Source organism: Canis aureus, chromosome 16, assembly GCF_053574225.1.
Source record: "Canis aureus isolate CA01 chromosome 16, VMU_Caureus_v.1.0, whole genome shotgun sequence".
Classification (NCBI taxonomy): domain Eukaryota; kingdom Metazoa; phylum Chordata; class Mammalia; order Carnivora; family Canidae; genus Canis; species Canis aureus.
In genome coordinates this window covers 11,865,871-11,893,228 of record NC_135626.1, presented here as the reverse complement: position 1 = coordinate 11,893,228, position 27,358 = coordinate 11,865,871, and the positions used below count along the sequence as shown (strand labels likewise).

The 27,358-nt window shown below is 58.9% G+C and overlaps 2 protein-coding genes and 1 long non-coding RNA gene across 4 annotated transcripts in view; 2 read left to right on the top strand and 1 right to left on the bottom strand.

The window, feature by feature from the left end:
• The window catches only part of QSOX2 (quiescin sulfhydryl oxidase 2), a 31,836-nt gene extending 15,086 nt beyond the window's left edge, over positions 1 to 16,750 (top strand). Inside the window, exons 3-12 of the mRNA XM_077850490.1 lie at positions 300 to 348; positions 1,195 to 1,300; positions 1,447 to 1,537; positions 3,176 to 3,321; positions 4,793 to 4,927; positions 5,180 to 5,309; positions 7,180 to 7,302; positions 8,481 to 8,631; positions 11,346 to 11,534; positions 13,869 to 16,750. Of these exons, the coding sequence (XP_077706616.1) occupies positions 300 to 348; positions 1,195 to 1,300; positions 1,447 to 1,537; positions 3,176 to 3,321; positions 4,793 to 4,927; positions 5,180 to 5,309; positions 7,180 to 7,302; positions 8,481 to 8,631; positions 11,346 to 11,534; positions 13,869 to 14,416 (1,668 nt within the window). The 3' untranslated portion in view covers positions 14,417 to 16,750. The remainder of the gene's footprint in view (positions 1 to 299; positions 349 to 1,194; positions 1,301 to 1,446; positions 1,538 to 3,175; positions 3,322 to 4,792; positions 4,928 to 5,179; positions 5,310 to 7,179; positions 7,303 to 8,480; positions 8,632 to 11,345; positions 11,535 to 13,868) is intronic.
• Positions 16,751 to 18,057: 1,307 nt separating this feature from the next.
• On the bottom strand, positions 18,058 to 19,997 carry LOC144285792 (uncharacterized). Its single transcript, XR_013354016.1, has 3 exons — positions 19,417 to 19,997; positions 18,978 to 19,122; positions 18,058 to 18,351 (listed from the first exon to the last, which is right to left on the bottom strand). It is a non-coding gene; the product is annotated as an uncharacterized LOC144285792 (long non-coding RNA).
• Positions 19,998 to 20,112: 115 nt separating this feature from the next.
• On the top strand, positions 20,113 to 26,674 carry LHX3 (LIM homeobox 3). Of its 2 annotated transcripts, none has more exons than XM_077851366.1 (6): positions 20,113 to 20,323; positions 22,503 to 22,674; positions 23,202 to 23,404; positions 23,986 to 24,137; positions 24,213 to 24,384; positions 25,181 to 26,674. In XM_077851366.1, exons 1-6 carry the CDS (start codon positions 20,230 to 20,232, stop codon positions 25,597 to 25,599), a joined length of 1,212 nt encoding a protein of 403 aa, XP_077707492.1. In that variant the 5' UTR covers positions 20,113 to 20,229; the 3' UTR covers positions 25,600 to 26,674. The 2 variants fall into 2 exon arrangements, with proteins under 2 accessions (XP_077707492.1, XP_077707493.1); XM_077851367.1 differs by lacking the exon at positions 20,113 to 20,323 and adding an exon at positions 21,147 to 21,273.
• The last annotated feature ends 684 nt before the right edge of the window (positions 26,675 to 27,358 follow it).

Here is a 27,358-nt window from a genome sequence, read left to right as displayed (position 1 = left end):
CTGTCACCCTCCCTATATGTCGCTTGAGCCCAAGCCACCCACTAGGATGCATATGGGTGCTGGGGGCTAGGGAAAGCGCCTGCCGCACTGTCTGACTTTAGCCCTGCTGGGGACAGAGCCCCATTTGATACTGAGCACTCATGGGGAGTCTGCTCGGGAACGCACAGGTCCGCAGACGTGCCTAGAAGTGGGTAGCTCGTCATCAGTGAACATAAGCTTTCTGGTCAGGTTAAAGATGAAATGTTTGCCCAGACCCCAGGTCAGGCTGCTGCTTACTTGTCCTGTGTCTTTCTTCGTAGTATTTCAAGGCATTCACCAAGGACTTTACCACTGGAGAAAATTTTAAAGGTAAGGACATGAGGGGATCCCTGGGTGGCTCAGCGGTTTAGCACCTGCCTTCAGCCCAGGGCCTGATCCTGGAAACCCAGGATCGAGTCCCATGTCGGGCTCCCTGCATGGAGTCTGCTTCTTCCTCTGCCTGTGTCTCTGCCTCTCTCTGTGTGTCTCTCATGAATAAATAAAATCTTTAAAAAATAAAAAAATAAAAAATAAAGGTAAGGACATGAGCTTTGTATGTTTCTGTCAGAGTTGCCTCATGAACTCGTTAAAGCAAGGATTTATGCAAGAGCCCAGAGATCCCACGTGATGGGGTCTGCGTGCTCCACACCGGCTTCAGCGAACCTGCCTTTCCTTAAGGAGTTTTTAAACACCCATAATTTCGGTGATGGCTTTTTTTTTTTGTGTTATGCCTTCCTTGGCAAATATCACGTTGAAATCTTTTTCTTTTTTTAAGTAAACTCTTTTACTCAAAAAATTATTCAGAGAAGTGGCACAAATCACATGCTCACCTGAATTTTATGAGAGAGCCCCCCGGGCAGCCAGTGCCCAGGCCAGTCCACAGTGGTGGCGGTTCTCCATCACAGGTCACCGGGCCTGTTTTGAATTTGGCGGAGATGGCACCAAGGCGTCCCTGGCCTGCATCTCCACACTGTGTTTGTGAGATTGGCTCCTGTGCTCATTTGTTCCACGCTAGTTACCCTGTGGTCTCTGGTCATGCGTACCCACCGCGGTAGACGGTCATCGATGGGCCCTCCCCATGCTCAGGCCTTGTCCTCCAGGGCTCTGAGCGGAGGCACTGTGGGGTGGGGGTGGGGGGGGCAGATGTGGCTGTGATAGTGGCATACCTCCCCACAGGGCCTGACCGGGAGCTGCAGACCGTGAGGCGGACAATGATCGACTTCCTGCAGAATCACACAGACACAGACAGGCCCCCGGCTTGCCCGCCCCTGGGCCCTATTCCGTGCGTAGTGTAAAAATGGGGGAATGTTAGGAATTGAATTAAATTTTGTAACATTCAGATTTGCGTTCAGGGATATGGATGCCGGTGTATGATGGCCAGCTCGCTGTTCTTGGGAGCCCTAAATGCCTCTTTGTCTCTCTTGAAAGGCCCAGTGACGTCCTTTCTCTCATGGACAACCGTGATGGCCGTTATGTGGCCATCCTGTTTGAAAACAACAGCTCTTACGTCGGACGTGAGGTACTGTGTCTATGTCTTTCCCCCTCTACCTGCGTGCTGTGATTGGGCTCCTCTGTGGGAACGACTGCTTCCTCCTGATCAGAGGCGTTCCTGGGTTTCGCTCTCATTAGTTCTTGGGATGTAATGGTGTCACTCAGCAGATCAGCCGGTTCGCAGAGAAGACTGTGAGAAAGGCCTTGGGGGTGAAGCAGGCAGGCTTGTGGCCTCATCCTTAATGTGGGGCCGAGAGGGGGCCCCCCAGACCTGGCTTTTAGGGCACATTGCCTTCTTTATTTCTTACACGTCGGCATCACCATCAAGATTTTTTCTTGGCTGTATTGGGAACGCTCAACTTTTTTGCCAAATCCAAGGTTCTGTAAAACATTGTTTCTTCAGTGGAATGATACTCTGCTCTCGTTTCACACGTGGGGGTCTGAAGCCTCTGCCTCTGGTACCAGACACCAGCACGGATGATGGGACTCCCCTCATAGGTGGGAGGAAGTGCCTTCCCATGGGGCTGCACCCCCATGCTCATGCCCACCCCTGCTCCTCCCCACTCACCATTCTGCCTGCCTGCTGGCTCTATTCCCCTCCTCTATGAGCTCTGGGAGCAGAGGTGGGAGTCATATGCTGCTGGCAGGAGCTCTTGTTGCTACTTACGCAGGCAAAGGCCGCACATGTTAGTGATCTGACCACCACACTGCGTCTCCCTGTGCCCTCCAAGTTTGGTAGTGACATCATCCCACCTATCCATGGCTGATCGGGATTCTCAGTGGGGGGCTAGAGGAGCCGCTAGCCACAGGACCCAGCATTCTCACGTGACACCCCCCAGACTGTCCCCAGGCTGCCCCTCTCACTTGCACACACAGACCTGAGCAGGGACTGCTCCCCAGGGCAGGTGGCTGCAGTATTTCCTAGGGGCGCTCTGTGGCGGGGCTTGAGTGCGGTCACTCCAGCCCATGCATTCAGCTCGCGGGAGTCTGGTGGCTGGCGCACTGGAGTACATGGTGCACACTTTCAGCAATGCCCCTGGTTCAAGATACGCTGATTCTGTTGAGGAAAGAAGTCAAGAGGTGCAGGTTCTGCACCTGATTGCATGCCGGGGTTTGTTTCACTGTTCTAGGTCCTGAGATGCCATTGCTGTGTATCCTTCATTGCGTCCTTTCAGCCTGGACAGGGCCAGCTTGAGGGAAGGCTCAGCTGGCCCCCAGCCTGCAGGCCTTCAGTTGGCTGGCCAGGGCTGTGTTGCTGTCCAGGGGATACTGTTAGCCTTCCACAAGCAGGGCACGTGCCACATGTGTTAGGGCAGGCTCAGGGCCAGGGTCATAGCCAGCCCTATGTACATGAGTGGTGGTGCCTGCGCTTGTCTGGCTTAGGAGGCCCAGAACCGGTTTATGGATACGCACTTTCTTCAGTGCTCTGTAAGCCTGCTGAGCGAGCTTGCCGTGCTGGCCTGCACACGTCTCATTCAGTTGTCTGAGAGTGCAGTGACAGTGAAGATGGGAGTGTCGGTCTGGCTCAGAGAGGAGGTGGACACAGATGTATTCCACATGACGTTTCTCATTTCTGTGCCCACGCTGCCTTGCACTTCATCAAGGTGATGTTTCCTGAGACCCGGCCATCCGCAGTTTAGGTGACATTTCTTTTTTACTTCCCCAGGTGATCTTAGACCTGCTTCCGTACGAGAACATTGTAGTAAAGAGAGTGCTGGACGCGGACGAGGCCTTCCTGGAGAAACTGGGTGTTTCTTCCCTTCCTTCGTGTTACTTAATTTACCCAAATGGGACGCGTGGATTAATGAACATGTAAGTATAATTTGGCTTCAGGAGTATTTGGATCTGGGGAACCCCTCCAAGTGTGGGAGCCTCCCCTGGGCCAGACCACAGAGCCCACCTGGACACCGTCAGCGTGCACCGGGCGCTGCTAAAAAGTGAACAACCTGAAGCAAATTTGGGAAGGGTCACAGGTAAGAAGGTGAGACAGGATCCTGAGGCCTGTGGTGTCTGCCATGGCCCCAGCCTCCTGTAGGTGTGGAAGACCTGTCTACCCCCAGGGGCACCCACCCAGCCTGCTGGCCCGCAGGTGTCCACTTAACCAGCACTGCCTAGGCTGCTCTTGGTGAGTCTCCATGTACTGGGACACAGCCCAGCCAGGACACACTTCCTCCATCCCCAGGCTCCTGGCTCAGCTGAGAAGTGGCCTCCCCAGAGCCTCAGACATGCCCCAGTCCCTTAAGAACCAGAAGTCAGGGCATCCCGGGTGGCTCAGTAGTTTAGCGTTGCCTTCGATCCAGGGCCTGATCCTGGAGACCCGGGATCAAGTCCCACGTCGGGCTCCCTGCATGGAGCCTGCTTCTCCCTCTGCCTGTGTCTCTGCCCCTCTCTCTCTCTCTCTCTCTGTCTCTGTGTCTCTCATTAATAAATAAATAAAATATTTTAAAAAAGAACAGGGTAGGCATGGCAACCTCTGTGGGTTGGGCCACTCATGTCATGCTCTACAAGTGAGCTTGTTGGACACTCCAAGCCCTGGGCCTGCGTGCCCTGCTCTGGCCCAGCGGCAGAGGCATCCAGCACCACCATGACAGCAGGTGTTATTCTCAGCGGAGTTTCCCTGAACCACATGCCATTTTGTTTTAAGGAAAAATGCTCCTTTTATAGTAAAAGCAACACCTGTACCACCTCTTCACCATTGCTGCTTTGGGAATGAGAATGAGCCCTAGATGGCGGTGAGCCCTGAGCCCATTTGGAGGTGCTCGGTAGTGGCCTTACACATCCTCAGAGTGCATGCTCCTCTCTATCCAGTCCAGGGTCCCCACAGCCCCGGGATGTACCCTGCTGCCCCCCACAGCCCTGACCACCTGGTGTCCCTCAGGGCTGGCAGACTGCAACGAGGGCTCCTGGGTGTGCTGCAAACCCCAGTTGGTGTAACGTTTCTGGCTGATGCTCATACCAGCTTTACAAAACATCTCAACGTCCCCACTGAGCGAAAATGAGTCCTAGTACTTACCACAGCTCTGACTGGGTTATTTGTGGCTTCATCTTACCTTCTCAGGTGGAGGGCCAGCCCCCCAACACCTGTACTGCCAGCATCCCGCTTTTCAACCCATAACCCTTGCAGCAAGTCCCCAAAGAGTGGGTGGGCTGGGAGTCTGGACAAACTCCCTCAGTTGTGGAGGACATGGGTGCCTGGTGACGGGCACATTGCTCAAACCCCTGCAGAGGGGCTGGGCCTCTGGGGGCACCCTGGCCTGTGCCCTCACTGGCCCCTTTCTCGCAGCGGGAAGCCCCTCCGATCGTTTTTTTCCTCTTATTTGAAGTCGTTGCCGGATGTGAGGAAAAAATTGATTTCGTTGCCTGAAAAGCCCAACAAAGAAGAAAATCCTGAAGTTGTCATTTGGAGAGAATTTGACAGGTAGGTATTCCTTTTGGTCCTGAGCCGCCCAGGGGTGTGGCTGCATGCTTGGGCGGCTTGCAGCCCCTTTGCAGGTGGGATTCTCTCTCTCTCTCTCTCTCACACACACACACACACACACACACACACACACCCCTGGGCCTTGGGCTATTCTAGAGTTGATGGTGTCACCTTGTGGGGAGTGGGGGGTCCCTCCAGGTGGGAGCCAGGCAGGGGTGTGTTCCCAGCTGACTTCATGGTATTTGCCCTCAGGTCGAAGCTGTACACTGCGGATCTTGAGTCCGGGCTACACTACCTGCTGAGGGTAGAGCTGGCCACTCACAGGTCCCTGGCGGGGGCCGAGCTACAAACACTCAAGGACTTCGTCACTGTCCTCGCCAAGGTGTGCAGCGTCTGAGCCAGGCTGTGACGAGTGGGGTGCCACGGGATGGGGGCTGCGCTCAAGAGGGCGCCCTCGGGGCTCCGCAGGGAAGGACCCCGACCTCAGGTGGATGGCAGCTCTGTCTTCCAGCTGCCCAGGCCCTACTGGCCTTTGTGCAGCCCCTGCTCACCATGTGCCTGCTGGGCGTTCACTTGGTTCTGAGCCCCGGGGATGTAACAGAGCGCACATCACTGCTGGCCTGGTGACCCTGAGACACCAGGCCTAGGAAGACACCGGCACAAGGTGTCAAGGCAGGGCTGGGACTATGACATGTCTGAAAGAGGACACTAGCAAAGAGTGGGAGGAGGTGTGTGGGCAGGGCAGCAGCGGCAGCCGCTTATCAGCCATCCATGTGCAGACTGTGGCCCGTTGGCGGGGACCATCACCGGTGGTGCATGACCATCAGTTGGGAAGTGGCCATCGGGTCACCTTTCCCAGGAGCTCTTAGCTCTAGGGCCAAGAATCCGAGGCCTCCTGTTTCCTTGGGCTACAGCAGTAGGAAGCAGGTTATCACCCTTCCCCAGGGAGCGCCTGGGGCCCCTCTGTGCTCTCACCTCGGGGAAGGCCTCAGTCACAGTGGCCTGAAGACAGAGGCCTTTGTCCCTGTGTCAGGCACCACAGCCGTGCCCATTGTCGAGAAGTTACGGAAACTCAGTTTTCAAGGACTTCTCTTGAGGCATCTGGCTGGCTCTGTTGGTGGAATCTAAGACTCTGGGTCTCAGGGTTGTGGGTTCAAGGCCTGCATTGAATGTAGAATTTATTTAAAAATAGTATCTTTAGAAATAAATAAAGGGTGTCTTTTGCTCAGGTAAGGTATCTGACAGAATGATTCCTGTTCACTTGAATAGTGTGTTGAACACTCATATTCTATGACTTTTGAAATGGAAGGAAGGAAGCTGAGCCTGCAGTGGAGTCATGAGACCCATGATGTCTTTCTGGGGAAGAAAGGGAGGTTGTGTAGACCGACGTGCGTCCCGTTGTGTGGTCCTCGCTCCCTCTGCACTCCCCATGCTCGGGTCCTTGTCCTTTACCTCCATTAGGCATAGAGCTTTGTAGGTCAAGGCGGCCATAAATTATTCTTAGCAGTTTTTATGAAGCTTGGCTGCAAGTGGAGGTTAGATGCTGGCAAGTCGGTAGCGACTCTTTGTGACCCGTGTGGGACCTGGGGTTCTACGAGTTGAGCTGGGCTGTCCCTGCCACAGCAGGCCTCCTTCAGCCCTCTGAGCTCTGGGTGGACTTCATTTTGCACATTTAACAGGCTGCATCAAGTCCGAGTCCCTCTGGGAAGGGCCGCATCCCCTGGGGTTGCCGAATGGGTGCTTCTCTGGGCTGTGAGGGCCGCAGCTGTGCAGCTGGCACAGACGTTTAGTTAACCAGCAGGTTGCACACTTTCGCATGAAAGCCTCAGTGGGACGTGCATTTTTCACATAGTTCTGCAGTTAGACAGCAAAGGGGCGGCAGAGAGAGCACTAAGGGCAGCAGGCGGGATGGGCACGCATTCACGGGAGGCGCGGAATTCCTAAGTAGATAGCGCTTTCAGAAAGGACCGCAGAGTCCTTGACAATGTGATGAATAAGGCACATTGTGGCTGTGTCGTCTGTCACTGTGAAGCAGTTGTGGGCTGGGGCACTGAGCTGGGAAGCCGTTGGCCGGAAGCCTGCCTGCAGCTCTTCCCACCCCCCTGCTCTGTGCTCTGGAGAGCGCCCCAGCCCAGTCCTAGGTGAGACCCCTAAGACCTCTCCCAGCTGACCCAGTGGGTCCAGGTCAGGCCGACCCCACCTGGCTTTGGTCCCAAGGGATGGCGTCTTAAGTGCAGTCCTTCCTTGCTTAGCTCTTCCCCGGCCGCACACCGGTCAGAAAGCTACTGGAGACACTGCAGGAGTGGCTGGCCAACCTCCCCCTCGACAGGATCCCCTACAACGCCATCCTCGACCTCGTCAACAACAAGATGCGGGTGAGCCCAGCACTCCTGCCAGAACTCACGGCACACCCAGCCCCTGTGGTCCGTGTCCTCCCTGCTTGGGGACCCAGCCCCAGCCCCTGGGAAAGAAGGAAGCCACACACATGTGGCCTTCCGCCCTGGCCTGTCATCCCAACACACACCTCGTGGCAGGAGCTGCCCGGGTCCCTCTAAGGTGTGCCCTGTGGATTTTACTGCCCCTATTTGCTGTGACAGGATGGGCAGCTTTCTCAGGCAGTGCGGCACGAGGGCTTTTGTGTTAAATTTTTCATAAACTTAGGAATGTTATACTAAAAAGGCTAATAAAGCAATGTGCTCGATGAGAAGCATGGAGGCCCTGCCAGAGCTGCCAGCTGCCAGCAGGTGAGGGTTTCTTCCCTTCCACCCAGGCTCAATGTGTCCACTGTGGGCACCCAGAGGTGTTAGTGACTTGAAGCAAACCCGGTGGCTCCCTGGTCAGGCTGATTCTGTGGGCAGTATGCATGCCCGCGGGAGTCCACATCAGTTGCGCCAGCAGCATAGAGCCCACTGCTGAGTGCTTGCCTTGACCTCCCCCTGACCTCCACCCGAGCTGGAAGCCAGCACAGGGTCCTTGGGTATAGGGTCTGTCCTGCATGCCCATTCCCTGTAGGAGCTGCACACTTGGACCCCAGGGACAAGCCCTGTGCCCACTGGCTGGGAGACACAGGGCGTGGACATGGGCTGAGTGTTAGAAGCTTGTGCTTGGCTGCAGGCACGTGGCTCCCGAGCTTTTAGGGCCTTGGCTTCCTGCCCGTGCAGTCATAGTCCATGCTTGCTCTGGTGGACACTCACTGGACAGTTGAGGTTTTCTACTATTAGCCTTCCCCAGCAGGGCTGGTTTAATGGACTCTAACGCACGATCCTGATCCCTTAATAAAGCTCTTTTGTCCAGACACACACGAACCCCCCCTCTCTGGGGGACGGAAAGGAAAGGCCTGGGCCACGTCCCCCTATTTTGAGAATTCCTTTAGTAAAGTGGAGACTGTTCTCTCGTTTGTTTGGTATTCAATTATATACACACATAGTGAGATGTACGGTTGACAAAGTTTTGATAAATGTACACTCTGTAACCAGCACCCAGAGAACATTTATCATCAACTATTATAATTTTAACAATTTATTGATTTCTTCCCTTCCCCACCCCCTGGCAGATTTCTGGAATATTTCTTATTAATCGCATAAAGTGGGTTGGATGTCAAGGAAGCCGACCAGAGTTCAGGGGTTACACCTGTTCTCTCTGGAAATTATTCCACACTTTGACTGTTCAAGCTGGGACCCATCCAGAGGCACTGGACGGCACAGGTAAACTGTCCCCACGGGGGCCCGGGGCACGTAAGAAGCTGTAGGTTAGGGGATATGTCCCCAGGGCTGCCAAAGGTTCCCATGCTAAGGAGTGTGGAGGGAGCATCTTTTCAGGTGTTTGGTGCACTCCTCTGCAGGCCCTAGGCACTTCAGAGCTCACCCACCTGTGCATGGCTGATGTGCAGGAATGAGTGCACACAGCCAGGAATCTGCAGGGTAACACCTGCTTTTATCAAAAGCCTGAACATGAGTGAAGCGTACTTGGAAATGTGTGTTTGTTACCTGTTGTTGCATAACAAAGAACCCCATGGCTTAGTATTATGTCAGAGTGTCTGTAGGCTGGGAACCCAGGTGTAGCTGGATCAGGGTCCCAAGCTACAGACCTCATGAGCCTGCAGGCCCAGTGTTAGCCGAGGCTGGCATCTCATTGGGGATCTTTGTGGGGAAGAGACCCTCCCCTGCTCACTCATGGGATCAGGGCTTTCCTGGCTGTCAGTGTGGCAGCTGGCTTCATGGGCAAGCCACAGAGAGGGCACCATCCTCAGTGTGGTGTTGGCCGCTTCTGGGCGGCCCGCCCAGCCTGGGGGAGGGGCTGAGCCAGCTGAGCTGTGACCCTGGGCCATCTCAGAGGCTGCCTGCCCAGGAGGTTAAAAGCTACAGAAGCATAAGTTAGCTTTAGCAGTTTTAATGATCAGGAAATCATTAAACCAGAATCATCATGTTTTGTGTCCTACCCAAGCAGTGAAGACCGTTGCTGGGTTTTTATCCACTTTGGACTCGGTTGTATGCGTGCTTCCCCCCATGAAGCTGGCCTCTGGCTGTGGTGGGTGGATTGCCTGCCTTTTAGCCACTGCATCAGTCAGGCAGCTCCGGGGATGCTTCTACTGCCTAAGGGCTGGGACTCTCACACTCCATCATCCTTTCCAGTGAGACTGAAATCTGCAGTATCTCTTGCTTTGTAACAAACCAAACCAAATGCTGGGCTTAAAAGAACCACGGTTTTATGTGCTCAGATTCAGTGAGTGCGGCCTGCTGGGTGGCCAGAGACTCAGGAGGTGCGACGCCTATAGGGCCATCCCAGCTCCCTACAGCCCCTCGCTCAGGAAGGACCTTGAGGCTGGGACAGCCAGCACAGGGTGTCCCTTGTGTCACAGCCTGTTGGTCAAATGGTCCTTGTCCGGCTTGGATCCCTGGTGAGGACAGGGTGTCTACCTGGCGCTGGGGGAAGCAATGAAAGCATGCTGTGGGCACCACGTGCTGTCTGTGGAAATCTTCACCACCCTGGCTCTCCTCAGGGTGACACTGATGTCCATCTCTCAGGGCCTTGTGGGGGGACGTGGGAGGCACACTCCGCTGAGGGGCTGCCGGGGGCTCTGCAGGGGCTCGTGGCACAGGGCAGAACAGCAGCCGAGCAACAGGGCACGCCATTGGGAAGGTCTCCGGGGCTGAGGCTGGAGCCATATCTGAGGAGTGCATCTCATGCCCAGAGAACTGGGTCAGATGGACACCGCCGGATTAGGTCTTGGAAGGTTTTTCCTCTCCTTAGTGGGTGTTTAAACCCCATCGACTAAAAAGCCGCCGAGTCCTCTAATCCCCCACAGGTAGGGTTTATGGTTCTTGTCCACTCTAAAGATTAGGGTGGCCGGGCGTGCAGTGGTTTGGTGGGGAGAGAAAAGGAGGATTACTCAGGGATGCATGGCAGCTGGCGGCAGGGAGAGGAGGGCAGGGAGCAGAAATGAGGAGGGTCAGCCGCATGTCCTCGCTGTGTGTCTGTGGACCCTCGCCACCCACCACCTCTGAGACACACCAAGCTGAGGAGACCGTGGCTGGCTGCTCAGTTGGAATTTCTGGCAACCCCGGTGAGGCCCATTGAAGTCGGCGACAGATGCAGGGTCCTGGCCCTCCACCAGTGGAGCCACAGCTAGTGGCAAAGAAAGAGATCACCCTCGAGGGCCTGCTCTTGATTAAGACGGATTCAGTCTCAAAAGCACATCTTTTTTTTTTCCAATTATTTTGCTGTGTTTCTTTTAATGCTGACATTTAATCTGCTCTAATCTCACAGTCTCTCGCTTGTTGGCTCAATCCCCCGCATTAGCTGTCTGAAGGGAGCTGCTGTTGCCAGCCCTGTCCCCACCCCCCTTTTGCTTTCTCAGGGGTCCTTGTTTTAGTGAGATGCTAGCTGCTTCCTTCTGCCATCAGGGACCATTTCCTTGAAAGATCGTTTTTCCTCATTTGCAGTGCTTTCACGCAGTCAGCGTGTCCTGGCACTACCTGTGCTCATGTATGGGGCACGTGGTCCATGTGGCTGGGCAAGGCTGGAGTTGCCACTCATGAAGAGGGCTAGCCTTTTCAGAGGGGTGCAGGTCCTTGCCGGCGGCTGCCCTCCTGTTCTCTGGAAGGAGCCCTGTGTCTCTCTGCGTCTAGCTGATTTTCCCAGGCCCCTGTGCACACCCTGGAGTGCGTGCTGCTCCCAGACACTGGCGATGGGTCTGCTCCCCAGACGCATGGTGCCACTCCTGGATGCAGTAGATGTCTGGGACATGCTGCTTCCTTCCTCCCTTTGTCCTTCCCGTGCAGACAGGCAGGCTGTCCGAGGGTCCCCGGTCAGGCACCTGGCCTGCTCAGGCTCCCCACGCCAGCCTGAGCCCTGGGTTCCAGCGGAAGCCTTCAGAAACACTCCCACCGTGTCAACGCTTTGTCCTCTGACCCTCTAGGTTTTGAGGATGACCCCCAGGCGGTGCTGCAGACCATAAGGAGGTACATTCATACCTTCTTTGGCTGTAAGGAGTGCAGTGAGCATTTTGAGGAAATGGCTAAGGAATCCATGGACTCTGTGAAAACCTCAGACCAAGCAATTCTCTGGCTTTGGAAGAAACATAACTTAGTAAACAACCGCCTGGCAGGTGAGCAGAAGCCACATTGGGGTGGCCAAGCCTGGGTACAGAGGGGCTAGCACAGAGACAGTGAAGCCGTGTAGACGGGCACCCATCCACGAGTCCTGCAGGCAGTGGGAATGGCACCTGACCATTGCTACCACGCTGGCTGCCTGGAGGATTGCCAAGAATGGCAGCCACTCTAGGCCACCAATGTCCCTGGCTTTCCAGACTGTTCTCCACTTCAGGGGCACCTCTTCCCCCTGGGGGAGCCTCCTGGGCCCCCGTGGAAATTTGACAGCAGAAGACTAGGGTAGAATCAGGCTACTGTGAGGAGTTTGTGGCACTGCGATCTGCTCTCATAAACCAAACCCCATGAAGTAGTTTTGTTTCAAACTAAATAGGGCGCGTGTATCGCCTCAGAGTTAATTCAAACTCCTCCTAAATCACCGGCAGATTGAAATTAGGCTTAAAAATAATTCTGCTGACGGATAAATCTTAATAGAGATGAGTAGGAAAAAACCACTAAACTATTGGTTTTTATTTAATCCACCGTATTATGAAACATATTACAACTGAAGCACTAAAGAAAATTGGTTTTTCTTTGCCCTCAGAGCTGCTGCAGCTCAGCTCACTTGGCCACGGCACTTTTGCTTGCCGGGGTCGTCCGTGGCTATCAGCTTCCACCTCAGGTGTATGGCACTCCCCTGCCCCCCACACCCCAGAGCCCACAGGGTTATCCCAGCAGCTCTCGGCTCTGGCATAGCTGCACCAGACTCTGTGGGGCAGGTCCTGGCCCGGGAGCCCCTGTGTCCCCTGTGTGCTTGTGCTGCAGCAGAAAGGGGCTTTCAGCAGCCAGCGTAATTATGTCCCTCCTTCAATTCTGTAGGCCGTCTCCCCCCACACCCCCTAGTCCCACCTCCAGCCTCTGGATAGAGGCCCAGATTCCCTGGAGGCCCTGCAGCCCTGCCCTAGACCTCACTGTATCTGTGGGGTATTACACTAGGCCTTGGGCAGCTCCTCATTGGCCTGCATGTGTGCACATATGCATCTGCCCCCAGGTGCAGTGCCAGCAGCCTGGTACCTGGTGCTTGGGCCTCAGTGGTCTGCATTCTCCAATGCCCCCCACCTCCCCCACCTCCCCCGGCTATGAGCCTACAAGGTGCAGGAGCATCTCCAGTGTTTCATACCCATCAGACACAGTGATTTTGTCCACGTCTACTTGTAGAAGCACTGTTAAGGTGGGGGGCACCCCAAGTCAGGTCAGGGAACTCTTCTGGGAGCCAAGGAGCACTGTGCACCATACTTGCTATACCTGGAACCCGTGTGGCCTCGAGTCTGTATGGCAGAGACCCAGAGCTGGGTGGTCGGGTGGGTTGTCACTCACCCTTGTGGAAGAGAAATAGGAAGTCACCAATGCAGGGTGAGTGGGCCGGGAGGTGATGGCCTGCCTCAGGGTCTCGTATGCACATGCTGGTTGCCTGGAATGTACAGCTGGGTGCTCCCTAGGCTGGGTGCTCCATTAGCAGGTATGGACCAGAGGAGCGAATGCACACACGGGGACAGAAGGATCAGCCGTGGCCTCATGTGGATGGCCAGTGGGGGTGATGGCTGAACTGCTTTCGGGGACAGCCTTCGAGCAGGAAGTAGGGAAACCTTAGATGTGTGGATGCTCTGAATCTGATTCCGTTTGTGTGGAGCTGGTGTTCGCTGCACAGTTGCCCTGGCCGTCCTGGGGTGCTGATTGCACGTGCAGCGCTGACCCACGCAGCCGGGACCGGATTATTACACGGAGCAGTAGTGCTGGCCAAGGGCTGTGTCCAATCGAAACCGTGCTGTGCGGTTCTGTTTTGTAAAAAGTACACTCGAGTGTGCAGAAGAGTGCTGTGTTGGTGCGCTCTGGCAGTGCGGTTCTCCTGTCATGGCAGGTCTCCCAGAATAATTTTTAGAGGTACTTAAGGGATTTGGGGGTCTGGGAAGGGCCCACACAAGTATGAAGTGTGTGGAATCGTGTGGACAGCCACATCCAGGGCCAGATACTCCTAGGGTTTGTGAGGTCGGGAGCACATTAACCTGGGGCCTCGAGGTCACAGGGAAGCAGAGTAGCTGCAGGCTGGAGGAGGATCTGGCCGGGTGCATGGTAGCATCATTTGCTGTGGCCATGGGGCCCTGCCAGAGGTGCCAGGGAAGAAATGACATTTATATGGGGTGCTTGGGGGACAGGCATCTGTGCTGGAGCACTGGGCATGAGGTTGGGAACACTGGGAGGTCATGGTGCAGGTGGGTGGACAGGGAGGTGGCTGCAGGGTGTGGGGCAGTCAGGTCACCAGACACCTCTCCACTGTTGCTCTCCCCTCATCCCAGGCCATCTGAGTGAGGACCCCAAGTTTCCAAAGGTTCCGTGGCCCTCCCCGGACCTCTGCCCAGCCTGCCACGAGGAGATTAAGGGCCTGCACAGCTGGAACGAGGGCCAAGTGCTCCTGTTCTTGAAGCAGCACTATGGCAGCGACAACCTTGTGGATACCTATGCTGCAGACCAGGAAGACGCCCATGAAGGAGGTGCCCCACCTGAGGGCGGGGAGCAGGAGCAAGGCCTCGTTTCCCCAGAGAAGCCTCAGGGAGAGCAGCGTGCCAAGAGTCTCCGTCCACCCAGTGTGCTGCCTCCCAGACCCGACCTGTCACAAGGGTTGCAGCTCGGCCTGGATGGGGGACACCAGAGTGTGAGCAGGGCCGAGGGCCATAGGGAGGTGGAGGTGGCTGTGCCCTTTCTCGGGATGGGCTTCTCCAGCCTGGACATGAGCCTCTGCGTCGTGCTATACGTGGCCTCTTCCTTGTTTCTAATGTTAATGTACTTTTTCTTCCGAGTGCGGTCCAAGCGATGGAAAGTCAGATATCACCGCCTATCTGTGTAGAACCAAGTGGGACCACAGAAGCACCTTTGGAAAAACAGCCCCACCGTGCTTTAATAATTAAGATCAGGGATTTTATAGACACAGCAGATCTGGTTTCACATGCATCAGCGTCATGGGCTCCAAGGCCTTGTTGGACAAATGGTCTTCCTGTGGAGGACAAGCCAGCGTTTGTTGAGACTGACCGCTGGCATATTCCCTGGACGCCTTTATAGATCCGACAGCAAAAAGATGTCTGTATTTTTATTCTTCTAAGTTTAAAAAAAAAAAAAAAAAGTGGGAGCCCAGGCCAAACGAACAGACTCTTTCCCACCTGCTTTCATCCTGAGTTTCTAGACACACGTTCTGCAAGCCTGGCTTGGGATTTGGAGAACAACTAAGCCGTGCCGTGTACTGGCGGCTCCGGACGGTTCCATGCAGCCAGCTTTGCCCAGCAGAGCCTCACCCACCCTGGCCGCTCCTCAAAGCCAGTCTGGTTCTCAGAGATCATTTGTGTTTGTGCTTTTCAGCTGCCTGGCAGTTTCAGCTGAAGCAAGAGAGCATCTCCGTGGTGCTGGAGCAGCTCCAAGCCAAAGGGACCACCCCTGCATCAAGACCTGTGTGCACTCCAGATGCAGAGTCTGGCACAGGAAGGAAGGACAGAGGAGGGTTTGTGGCTTTGCTGCATTGTAAGGAACACCCCTACCAGGCCAAGGGGGGTGGTGGGGGCAGGACGGTGGCAGAGGCGGTGTCTTTGTTTATCTGGTGGGAAGAGAGCCCTAAGTGACCGAGGACCATCCCAAACTGCCTTGCCCAGGCATTGAGGGCAGAGCTCTGCAGGGGAGGCGTGTGGGGTGGCCCACTCCTTGGGAGCCAAGTCCCCAGGAGACCTTCCAAGGAGCCCCCCATCATCCTCTGTGTCACGTGGTCCAGCAGCTGCAGGGCCTGGGGCTAGGACATGGGGCCCAGTGACACAACAATGCCCGGGGATACCCCAGGAGCCCCACAGCCCTGTCTCCAGCACCTTTAAGGCCAAATTCCAAACTTCATTTCCCTGAAGCTGTTTTATGAAGGGTCCTGGCACAGGGCCCCCGTCCCCCAGGCTTTTGTGAGATATATATATATATATATATATTTTTTTTTTTTTTTTTTTTTTTTTACCATTTAATGATTTTAACATTATTTGTGAAACCCAAATCATTTAGATGTCAGTTTGCCTCTGGAGATGTAAACAAAATGAACAAACTGCCATTTTCGTGGAGATCCTTTGTGACTGTTTGTCTCACAAGCTCAGATGTATCTGTGCTTGTGTCACTATGATGGTTGTAAATAGTCTTTCCACCTTGCCTAGTGTGCTCCATGTTTACAAACTCCCGCTGACCATGGTCGTTTCTGTGTAAGAACACTCATGTGCTGGAGCAGCGTGTGGGCAGCAGGCGAGCTGTCAGGAGCTTGAGCTCCTGCCGGGGGTGGGGGGGACAGGGACAAGGATGGGACGGGGTACAGGACGAGGACAGGATGGGATGGGGGACAGGATGGGGACGGGCCAGGGATGGGATGGGGGCCAGGGATGGGACGGGATGGGGCATGGTCCTCCACAGCTGCTTCACTTCTGGCTTCTCTGCCACCAGAGGTTTCTTCTTGTTTGACATGTTTTTAACCCCAGAACTCTGTGTGTTTCGTCGGTGGTTGTGCAGCTGGGTTACTGGAGACCCTGTCTTGTTTCCTTTTATCCTGAAAACTGGCCAGATTCACCCACAGAATCCAAAGGGAAATACTTAGCACCATGAATTAAACTGCCTTCTGGTTCGTGTTGAATGCTTTCCTCCCCTAAAGGAAGTTTGCATTCGCGGTGTGGACTGGGATGAGGTTGCAGAGCACCACCGTGTGCTGGAACCTCTATAAAACCCACGTGACAGCTTCGAGGTTCATGATAATATTGCAGTCTGAGGTCATCAGTATTTGGGGGACAAGCTTCCAAAACCCTGAGGGGGGCCAGGTTTCCAGTAGACCACGAGCAGTCAGGGACAGGTGGTGGTGCCAAAGTGGCCACGGACGTGTGTCTCGTGTGCAGGTGTGAACATGGCCACACACCTCCCATGGCCTGCTTAGAACTGGACACTACCTTTAGGCAAGGTTTAAGGTCTCTTTTCTAAAGTTGTAAGTATTGAGACTAATGAATAGAATAGTTCGATAATTTAAATGTGTATTTATTTTTACTGGAAGGATTTTGATTAAAAAGCTAATTGACATGGAAATGTCTGAAATTTCTTACCTGCAAGGAAAGTGAACATTTTGTATTTAAATGAACTATAATGTGCACATTTTTTAAATAAATAAATTTGACATTTGAAAGGACTGATTCTTTTAAAAATGTGAGTTCGTTCTAGCAGTGATCAGAGGGTGCAGAACAGAGCCCTCCTCCCCTTCCAGAGTTTGTGGATTGGGCATCTGAAATCCCAGGGTTTCTTGAATTAAACTAGAGACGTTTTGGAAGACAGCCCAGGGGTCAGGTGGAAAGTGAAAAATGGGAGATCAATTATAGATTATCTTCTTGGGGCTGATCTAGACCAGGGGCTGGCCACAGGACCACAGCTTTCATTCATGTCACACCGTACATCAATGACGTGTGACAGGAACAGATGCGAGTCTCACAACTTGGCAATGCACCAGGGGCACCCTGGTGAAGGAGACCTCCAAGGAACCCCAGCTGGTGGGAGCCCCCAGCCCACCTGGTGCTGGACACCGTTCTCCTCCCTGCTGCCCCGGGCCTGAATGCCCCAGCATTGCCTCCTACCTGGGGCTTTGCACACCTGTTTGCTCCCCCTGGATTCTGAACTATTGATCCTTTTCTCCTGCTTTCTACCTTTTGTTTTGCTGGGGTGTTTGGGGTGAGCACTCTGGCCCTGTGTAGCTTCTGAGGGATCTGCTGGCTGTGCTTCCTGTGGATTCCACCTGCCCAGCCACACGGTGTGCAAGCTGGTAGGTAACCCGCCCCTCAGAGGAGGCACAGGCAGGCCCTGAGGTGCCAGCCGGGTCTGTGGTGCTGGGGTTGGCCTAGATGGGTAACCCCCCACACCCCTGGAGTCCTGAGTCGTTTCTGCTGGGGGTGGGGGTGGGCTGTGGCAGGAGAGGTGGGGAAGGTTATGAGTCCAACAGGTGAGTGCTGACCATACCTGGAGCCAGAGATTTGTGGGGGCCCGGGCTGGAGGCCAGTGTGGCTGGAGGGGCCACCCGTCCAAGTCCAGGACCCTGGATGCTGTGTGTAGGGCAGGGTGGAGCACCCACCTGCTTCCCATCCCCAAGCCTTTGGGCCAGTGTGGTGGAAACTGCCTGCCCCAGCAAGGGGAGGGATGGTGGGGTGAGGCTGCCTGAGGGACTGGGGGTGGGGGGTGCAGACTGGAGCCAGAGGAGGAAAAGTGGGTAGGGGGGATCTGGGTGCTGCAGACTTGGTGGAGGGACTGCAGACCTAGGCAGGTGGGGAGGTAGGCAGTAGGCTGGGGGAAGAGGGTGGTGGGTGGGGTCGGCAGAGGGGAGGAGGGGAGGGAGGAAGGGGGTGGTCTGGGGGGAATGGGGTGGGCAGAGTCAGCAGAGGCGGGAGGGATGGGGCAGGGGTAGGGGGTGGGCCTGGTCGGCAGAGGGGGCTGGGGGGTAGAGGCCCCGCCAAGGGGGAGGGGGTGGGGGCGGCAGCACTTCCTTCAGCACCGCGGACAGCGCCCCAGGGCCCTGAGTCTCCGCCAGGCCAGGTAGACAGGGTCGCGGTTGGAGGCGCCTGTGGCGGCAGAGGAGGAGGGAGGAGGGCGGCCTAGACCCGGACGCCACCTCCCGCCTGGCGGTCATCATGCTGCTGGAAACCGAGCTCAGTTGAGACGGAGATCGGCCCGGGGACCTCCGTGGTGGCTGCCATCTGCGCCTTCCATGGGACTTGTGGTAAGGGCCCCCGCCAGCCCCTCGGCCTCCTGCAGGGGCAAGAGGACCCACAAGGGAGAAATGGCTAGGACGGGAGCGTCAGGGACGGTGGGCAGGGAGAGACCCCGGACAGCAGACGAGGGAAGGAAGTCTGGAGAAGTTGCTGGGGTGGGGGTGGGAGCGGGAGTGGCACACCTGAGGGATGGGAACAGGAGGAAGGGATGTGTCAGGCAGGTCCCAGGGGCAAAGGGCCTGGAGTTCCCGGCGGTGGCCCCAGAGGTGGCAGTTGGTTGTGGAGTGCCCTGGGAACAGTGCTGGGGTGAGGGACAGGGCGGAGTGGGGGGTCACCTTCCTCCAGAGACCCCACAACCCTCAGCGCTCCTGCACCGCCCAACAGGGCAGCACCGGGACTCCCCGGGCTGGGTCTCCCGCCTGAACCGCCCTCCCTAAGGGCCACTCGATCTCGTCAAAGACGTTGGGAAAGAATGGAGGCATTGTTGGCAGGCCAGCCAGATGCAGAGCGTGTGGGGCCGCCACCTCCTGGACCCGCTGCCCGCCAGCCCCTTCCCCACTCGAACCACACATGGTTTCTCTAGACAGGCCTCTGCGGCAGCTGACACCCCACAGCCAACATCCCAGGGCACCCAGTGCCCCCTCAACCCCCCGGCTTGCGCACCTGTGCCCTGTCATCTGGGTAACAAGTGTGCAGGAAGGGTGCAGTGCTGGTGGTATGCGCCTTTGCTCAAAACCAGGAGCCTGGGTCCGCTGGGACCTGGGAGGGTGCTGCGCCTTTCGGGCCCACATCCTTCCAGGCTTGCGTCCTGTTAAAGTGCACACACCAGGTGCCTGGAGGCCAGGATGAGCAGCGGGATGAAGACTGCTCCTTACCATGGGATCCCAACTGGAGGGACCTGGAGGCCGGCATAAACCCACTCGCCCCCTCACTGCTGGGGTCCCCTTGCCCTCGCCATGCCCCGTGCTGCAATAGCCCCACATGGCTCTTTCTTAATCGAGGCGGGGGGTGGCGTTGGTGTTGGCCAGTAGCCAGGTGCTATGTGCCTTCTGGGCAGGAGCACCTCTCCACAGCGAGCATGGGTGGGTTCCTATGGGCTTACCCGTTTGGATTGGGGATGAGATGCTGGAACATCAGGTGTGGGAGCTGCATTCTGTGCAAGCTGGTGAGTGGAAGGACGTGAGAGTAGACCTCCCGCTTTCCCAGCTGTCCTTCCTGACCTGAGTCTTGGCTGCATGTCCTGGCCAAGTGTGCCTGCCGAGAATTGTCCTTCTCTGTGCCCATTCAGGTGGCAGTCCCCAGGGTGGGGCCCAGAAGCCAGTCACAACTGGGAGGTCTGAGGTCGCCTCTGGCTCCGAGTGGCTTTGCTGTGAGCCTTTGGGCGCCACACTCACCCTCTCTGGATTTCGGGTCGCATTCTTGCCCACCAGACGACCAGACGTTGTCACTAAGCCTCCTAGGCTCGGCTGTCAAGCGGCGGTGCGACGCTGCTCCCTCCTGGCCTGTCCTCCGGGGACCCAGATCTCCCCGCGCGTGCACGTCCGAGCCCAGGCCCCAGGCCCCAGGCCCAACCCTCGGCGCAGAGCAGGAGGCTGCGGGCCCGGGTGAGCGCCGGCGGGCAGCCCCGGCCCGGCTCCTCCCCCGACTGTCCCTGCGCTCCTCGGGCCAGGCATTCGGGTGGCGTCTGGGCACCCCGAGTCCCCGCGCAAAGGCGCGCAGAGCCGGCGACCCCGGCCCCGCCCCGCGCCGCGGCCCCGCCCCCCGGCCGCTCCGCCCTCCGCGCGGCCTGAGGCTCGGGGCCCCCGGGGCGGCCCGCGGGCGCAGCGCCCAGGAGCGCAGGGAATAACTCGGACACCAGCCTGGGGCCCCGGGAAAGTTCGGGACCCGAGAGCCGCAGCTCCCGGAGACGGGACCCATGGAGGCGCGCGGGGAGCTGGGCCCGGGCCGCGAGTCGGCGGGCGGAGACCTGCTGCTGGCGCTGCTGGCGCGGAGGGAGGACCTACGCCGAGGTGGGTGCCGGGGCTCGAGTGCCTGCACCGGGGACGCCGGGCCCGGGAGACCCGGAGGTCCTCGCTCCTTCCCGAGCTTGGCCACGGCGGTGGTGGGAGACGGGAGACCCCGACGGGCGTGGCTGCAAGGGCCCCAGTACATCCCCACCTGGGCGCAGGAGCAGCGAGTCCGCTGCGGGGCCCCGAAGCGGTGCTGTCAGCTGTGTGCTCGCTGCGCCGCGCTGCTCAGGCGGAAGAGTCCTTGGGGTCCCAGGACAGACTTAGGAAGCCCACTCCCTTATCAGGAGAGTATGTGAAGAGCAACCATGTGGCCCAGCGACCACAGGGCAAGAGGACCCTTGAGAGGGCGGGCCCCACCAGACCCTCCGCACTTTCCAGGGGAAGAGAGGGAGATGCAGGGGCCAGAGTGTAGCTGGGGCCCGACACAGATGTCCCAGGTCAAGGTCCCCTTGTCTGCACCCACACGCACCTGCTCACCAGTGGCTCCCAGGCTGGTCCTCTGGACTCTTCTACAGAAACCCCAGCTCCCTAGCTGCACCAGTCCTGCTCCCGCCCCCCTGCGCTGTGGCTCCCAGAGAAGGGCGGTGGGCAGTCGTTCTTGGAGCTGTGCCGCCCCGCGGGACCACAGGATGGAGACCGAGGCGGGCCTGGCTGGGTGGGGAGTGACAGGGTCGGAGCAGGTGGGAAAGAGGTTACATCCAGGCTGTGGGGTCTCATCTGTCCCCTATTTATTTATTTATTTATTTTTCCGACGGTTCCTGGGAGGGGTTGGCCGCAGGGGCTGGGAGGAAGGGGTGGGAGGGTGGAGGGAGAGGGAGGGAAGGGAGGCGGGCTCCGAACGGGATCGCTGAGGAGAGCTGGCCCGGAGCAGGCAGGCAGGCGCGAGGCTCCGCTGGGCCGGGCCACTGCTGAGGGGAGGACACCCGCCGAGGCTGGAGTCACCATGCAGCGTAAGGCCCGGGTCTGGGGCGCTACTGGGAGCGCGAAGGGGAGGAGCGCGGCGGGAAGGCTTTTGCAGGACGCGGGGCCTCGGGGCAGCTGGGCCGGGCGCTGTCCGGGCCGCGGTGCTGAATGCCCCGCCTGTCCAGCCTCCTGCTGTAGGCCGGCTGCGCTGGTCGGCCCGCCGTCACCACCCGCGAAGGGGGCCCCGAACGCCCGGTGCAGCCCCCGAGCTCCCCTGCGCCTGGGGCTGCCGTTTGGCCCGATGCGGGTCGGCGTCCTTCTCGAGTTTCCTGCCACCGCGGGAGGGATGTTGATCAGGGTTCTTGCAGCCTGAGACCCAGGGAAGCCCTTCTCTCCTCCCACCCACTGCGGGGGGGCCCCCCCCAGGGGCCGGAGGGGTCCGCAGCGAGGAGGAAGGAGAACTCGGCCAGGTGGGTGCAATGTTCACACCGGTTCCAGCCCCTGCTGCTGGCTCTCTCCTCTCTGGAAGACCTTTTCTGAGTCAACAGGGAGACTCACCCCGTGAGCACCCTGCAAAGCCCCACATGGGCCAGTGGCTCACGCAGGTCACCCCCGAGTTTCTCCCTGACCTGGTTCCCCAGAGGCCTGCAGTCCCGCACTGGCAGAGCCAGGTGTCGGAGTAACTCTTGTCAGACACCGACATTTGAGTGTGATGACAGCAATCCAGCTGTCCAGTCCGTACACAAGTACCCTCGAGGGCTCCCAGAGATGAGGAGGACACCAGTTTTTACCCTGGTGCCTGCGGACAGGGCCATAGGGCTGGGCGGCCACACTTGAACCAGGGATCTCCAAGGAGCAAGGACACTGGATTGTGCAAAATAACGATGGGGTTTGGGTGCGCCTTGCCTCTTGCCTCAGGTGCTGGTGGAGAGCCCCTGGGGTGGGGTTTTCATTTTAGCTCAACGTGCACCCCTCACGCTCACTGGGAGCATTTTGCAGTTGATGGTATCTGGCTGAATGGTCGGGACCCCTTCCTGCTCAAGGGCACACTTCTAAACCTATTTCGGTTTTCCCAAATTTTAACCATGGGCCAGGCTCATGTCATGCACTCCCTGCACCTGGGGAGCCAAGCACCACCCACACCAGGTGGGGAGGAGGGTGTGCAGGGAAGGAGATCTCCCTTGGCAACATTGGGCCCCCGTGGGGGCTGGAGCTGGAAGGTGACTCGAGTGCTCCAGCTCTGAGCCCGTGACCTGGGTGGCTCCTCCGCCTGCAGAGATCCCGCTGTGCGCCGGCTGCGACCAGCACATCCTGGACCGCTTCATCCTCAAGGCACTGGACCGCCACTGGCACAGCAAGTGCCTCAAGTGCACGGACTGCCACACGCCCCTGGCCGAGCGTTGCTTCAGCCGCGGGGAGAGCGTCTACTGCAAGGACGACTTCTTCAAGTGAGCGTGGCCGTGGGCACGCTGGGGAGGGCAGGGGCGCAGTCTGCTTCCGCACAGCGGACCCTCCTGTCACCCAGGCAGGGGCAGGGGGAAGCGCCGCGGGCGGCCAGGCCCGGCTGGTGCGCTGCTAAATTCTAAGTAATTACTTTTTAAATCACGGTAATAGTCATTCAAAAAGATAAGCCCAAGTTTGCAGAACGTGATCGGATTGACTCCTTCCTAATTTTGGATTGTTTTTGTCGTTAATGCTGGGGAGGAGGTGCTTCCCAGGCACAGGCTTCTGGGGTCTAGGGGACCTGGCCCACGGATCCAGCTTCCTGACCCGGCAGCGAGGTCAGGGCGGCTGGGCTCCTCCCCGAGGGCCTCTGGGTCCCTTCTCCGTGTCCTGGGCGGCTCTGCGGGGGCTGCCTGCCGCAGGGAGACTCCCTCCTGAACCGCCCTGCGCCGCCCCGCTCAGCGCTCTGCGACCCGCTCCGGGCGAAGGAGCCGCCACTTCCGCGCTGAGCCGCGCCCTGTGCGTCCCGCAGGCGATTCGGGACCAAGTGCGCCGCGTGCCAGCTGGGCATCCCGCCCACGCAGGTGGTGCGCCGCGCCCAGGACTTCGTGTACCACCTGCACTGCTTCGCCTGCGTCGTGTGCAAGCGGCAGCTGGCCACAGGCGACGAGTTCTACCTCATGGAAGACAGCCGGCTCGTGTGCAAGGCGGATTACGAGACGGCCAAGCAGCGCGGTCAGTGGGAGGGTCCACCCCACCTCCTCTCCCCGCCGGCAAAATGGGGCTGGGGTCCCCCCGGTAGGGGCGCGGAGGGATCCTCACGCCCAGCGCCTGCCAGAGCGCGCTCCGCTCGCTGCGGGGAGAGAACTTGGGCGCTTTCCTTCCAGGCCCGGGTGGAGGCCGGCGGGAGCAGGGGGAGGGGGAGGGGCAGGGGGAGGGGGAGGGGGAGGGGGGCGGCAGGCGCAGGGGGAGGGGGCCCGGTCGGCTCCGCTCTGGGGAAGCCTGGCTTCCGGGCCTCAGCGGCCTCCCCACTCGGGGGCACCGCCGGGAGCTTGGTCTCAACTGCGTAGATTATCACCCCTGGTCTGAATTATCGCCCCGAACCGTTGACCGTGAAGATCCGGCCCTACCCGCAGAACAAAGGGGAACCCGGGCGGGGGCGGGGGCGGGGGCGGGAGGCGGAGGCGGCAGGCGAGGCGGGAGGGGGCCGCCGCCAGGAGCCCCTGCGCCCAGGCCCAGGCGCGCTCCACCCCCCGGCTCCTGCGGTGTCCCCGCGGCCGCCGGGGCGCGGCCTCACCCTACCCCTCGCGGCGCAGAGGCGGAGGCCACGGCCAAGCGGCCGCGCACGACCATCACGGCCAAGCAGCTGGAGACCTTGAAGAGCGCCTACAACACGTCGCCCAAGCCGGCGCGCCACGTGCGCGAGCAGCTGTCGTCGGAGACGGGCCTGGACATGCGGGTCGTGCAGGTCAGCGCCCCGCGCCCCGCCCCCCGCGCCCCGCGCCCCGCGCCCGCCGCTCACCCTCCCCCCACCCCCGCCCAGGTGTGGTTCCAGAACCGCCGCGCCAAGGAAAAGCGGCTCAAGAAGGATGCGGGCCGGCAGCGCTGGGGCCCGTACTTCCGCAGCATGAAGCGCGCCCGCGGCGGCCCCAAGTCGGACAAGGACAGCGTCCAGGAGGAGGGGCAGGACAGCGACGCCGACGTCTCCTTCACGGGTACGTCGCCCCCGGAGTCCCCCGCCCCAGGCAGCGGTCCGGCTCCCGCACCCAGCCCCCTACCGAGGCCAGAGCCTGGGTGTGAACTTCCCAGTCGGGCGCTGTTAAGCCTCCTTGTTAAGAGTTCCTAGACGCTGGTCCCCTCCGTCCCCAGGCCCTGCGGTGACCCCCTCCCCTGAGGGGCACAGCCCCCACGACCCACACACCCCCAGCAGGCTTTCCCACAGGGAAGGGTCCACACCATCCCTGTGGCTCCTGGCCCTTGCAATGACTTTTAGGAAAGTGGGCAGCACGGTTTTGGGGTAAGTGATAAAAAGTGCTGGGTGTTTGGAGTTGAGGGGTCCACCCTCCTCTGTGGGATCTCATTCCCCAGTACCAGGGAGGCCCCATACTTACCCCCAATGCCCATCCCCAGACAGTTTGTGCAGGAGACTCTGACTGCATTGTGACCTTAGGCTACTCTGCGGCTCAGAGCCTCCAGTAAGTTGTGTGCAAAATGAGAATGGTGGCCACCCCTCCCAAGGCAGCCGTGGGGACTGTCCTGCAACCCTGGGCCCAGCTGGCCTAGTCACGACCCTGGTCCCTGGGGGGGATCCCGCCGCCTTTAGAGAGCAGGTGGGATTGAGCTGAACCACTCAGCAAGCACAGGGGCAGAGGGCAGCATGAGTCCTGAGAGCTGAAGAGTCTTAGGCTGGCTCCTCGGGTGGCTGGGGCAGGACACCCCTGAAGGAGGGGCTCTGGGAACAGGAGGTGGAGGGGGGCGGGCACCCATCCACGCTCTCTGCTTCCATTGCAGATGAGCCGACCATGGCTGACCTGGGCCCTGCCAACGGCCTCTACAGCAGCCTGGGGGAGCCCACCTCAGCCCTGGGCAGGCCTGCGGGAGCCCCAGGCAGCTTCCCACTGGAGCACGGAGGCCTGGCCGGCCCGGAGCAGTACCGTGAGCTGCGCCCCAGCAGCCCCTATGGGGTCCCCCCGTCCCCAGCTGCCCTGCAGAGCCTCCCTGGCCCCCAGCCCCTTCTCTCTAGCTTAGTATATCCAGATGCCAGCTTGGGCCTGGTGCCCTCGGGCACCCCAGGTGGGCCCCCACCCATGAGGGTGCTGGCCGGAAACGGACCCAGCTCCGACCTGTCCACAGGGAGCAGTGGGGGCTACCCCGACTTCCCCGCTAGCCCCGCCTCCTGGCTGGATGAGGTTGACCACGGCCAGTTCTGACCGAGGGCCCCCAGGCTCCACTGAGTACCGGACACAAGGGGTGTGGGCAGCAGTGCCCGGAGCTGCACTCTCCTCTTCACCCGAAGCCCCAAACTGTGTGGGAAGCAGGTGCCACTGGCAGCAGCGGAAACAGGATGAGGACCTCACCGAAGGCTCCTTCCTACGGAGCACCCACCCCGCACCCCTCCCTGGGGGACGGAGGGACTCCAGCGGTCCCTGGACCAGTCGCTCCTCCTTGGACACAGGGGCCGGGCTGGTAGCCGCCCCACAAGCCTTGTTTTGTACAGATTTCTCCCTTGATCGACCACTTAACTGGACGCTTGCTGTTTCTAGACACGAAGTGTCGCCCCCTCCCAGGCTGGGCCCGACCTCCAGCCCAGAGCAGCACAGTCTTCAGGCTGGAAGAGGCTTTACTTTCTAAAATGGAAAGAAAAAAAAAAAAAAAGTAGGAACCACGCTTTTATTATCCAAGCTCCATCTGCCTGGTGGTCCCGACATCAGGTCAGGGATGAGCCTCTTCTGTCCAGACAAGAGGCGGCAGAGCGGGACCATGCCAGCATCCTTCTGGTCCCAACCCCCACGCCCCCAGGAGCCTCCTCGCCATCATCCCTGGAACAGCTGACTCTAGATTTTTCTGTTCTTGACTCCACCACCTGTCGGAGGAGACACCACTGCCTGGGTGCCCTTCGTCTCCGCGAGCAACACTTTAGGGCCGTGGGCACTTCCCTCCCCTGCCCACAGCAAGTTCCCCTCTCCTCCCCCATCACGGCCGCACCCCTCCCCCCAGGCCACGCCCAGCCCACCGATTTCCATTGCCAAACAGCCTGAGGCCCTGGGCGTTCCGTTCTGTCTGGGAGCTGGCTCTAACCCTCTAACTGCCTGAGGACTGGACCGCCTCCTCCCCTGGACTACGTGACGCCCCAGCCCCAGACTGGAGGCTGGCCGCCCGTGAGGCCCAGTTACCCCCGCAAACCTGCATCCCAAACTACCTGTTGGTTCTGTGGACGTCCCGTGTTTTTTATTTACTCTCTGACCATCGGCTCTTTCCAAGACTTTAATAAATTGGTCAGTTCCAGTCTAGAAGTTCCACGTCTTTAGGGCTGCTGGCGGCGCGCAGGCGTGGGGGTGAGAGCACGTTGGGGGTGAGAGCGGTCCCCCAAAAGCGGGGAGGCCATCCTTGCCAGAGATGGCACTTGCTGTGAATTGGGCCCCTCGTCCCTGGATCTTGGCCCAACTTCTGAGCACCAGGAGGAGAGGTGGGTAAGCAAGCTGCCCAGCCGCGAGTAGAGGCCTAGCGTCCTGACACTGCCCCCCCACCCCCGCCGAGGCAGGGACTGGGGTGGCCAGGGCAGGTGCTCACAGCGAGGGGCAAGGGGGTGCCAGAGTCAGCCCATCAGGAGATTCACGGCCCAGGGTCTCCAGGGCTCTCACTAATTTGGATTCCAATCCTAGCCATCTGCTAACTTGCTGTGTGACCCTGGGCAAGTGAGCTGCCCCCTCTGAGTCCTGGGGAGACAGTGGTGACAGCTCCTCTAAGGGGAGATGGAAGAGTCTGTGAGCTTGGGGCCTCACCTCCACCACCACCCCACCCCCACCCCCACCCCGCCCCCAGCAGTGAGTGCTCACTGGTGGGCAGGACCTGGCCTTGTGGGCCAGGACACAAGTTGGGGCACTGAGGCAGGTGGGAGAATGAGCCTCCAGTGCAGGGGAGGAGGGATGGACTCTGGGAGGGAGGGGGGCACTCCCTAGGAGCTGCCTG

What these genes read in the sequence shown, in the direction of transcription:
- LHX3 (XM_077851366.1), top strand. Translation starts at nt 20,230, where the DNA reads ATGGAGGCGCGCGGGGAGCTGGGCCCGGGCCGCGAGTCGGCGGGCGGA. An exon ending in TGGACATGCGGGTCGTGCAG is followed by an intron (nt 24,138 to 24,212) that starts GTCAGCGCCCCG and finishes ACCCCCGCCCAG; the next exon opens with GTGTGGTTCCAGAACCGCCG. An exon ending in CGCCGACGTCTCCTTCACGG is followed by an intron (nt 24,385 to 25,180) that starts GTACGTCGCCCC and finishes CTTCCATTGCAG; the next exon opens with ATGAGCCGACCATGGCTGAC.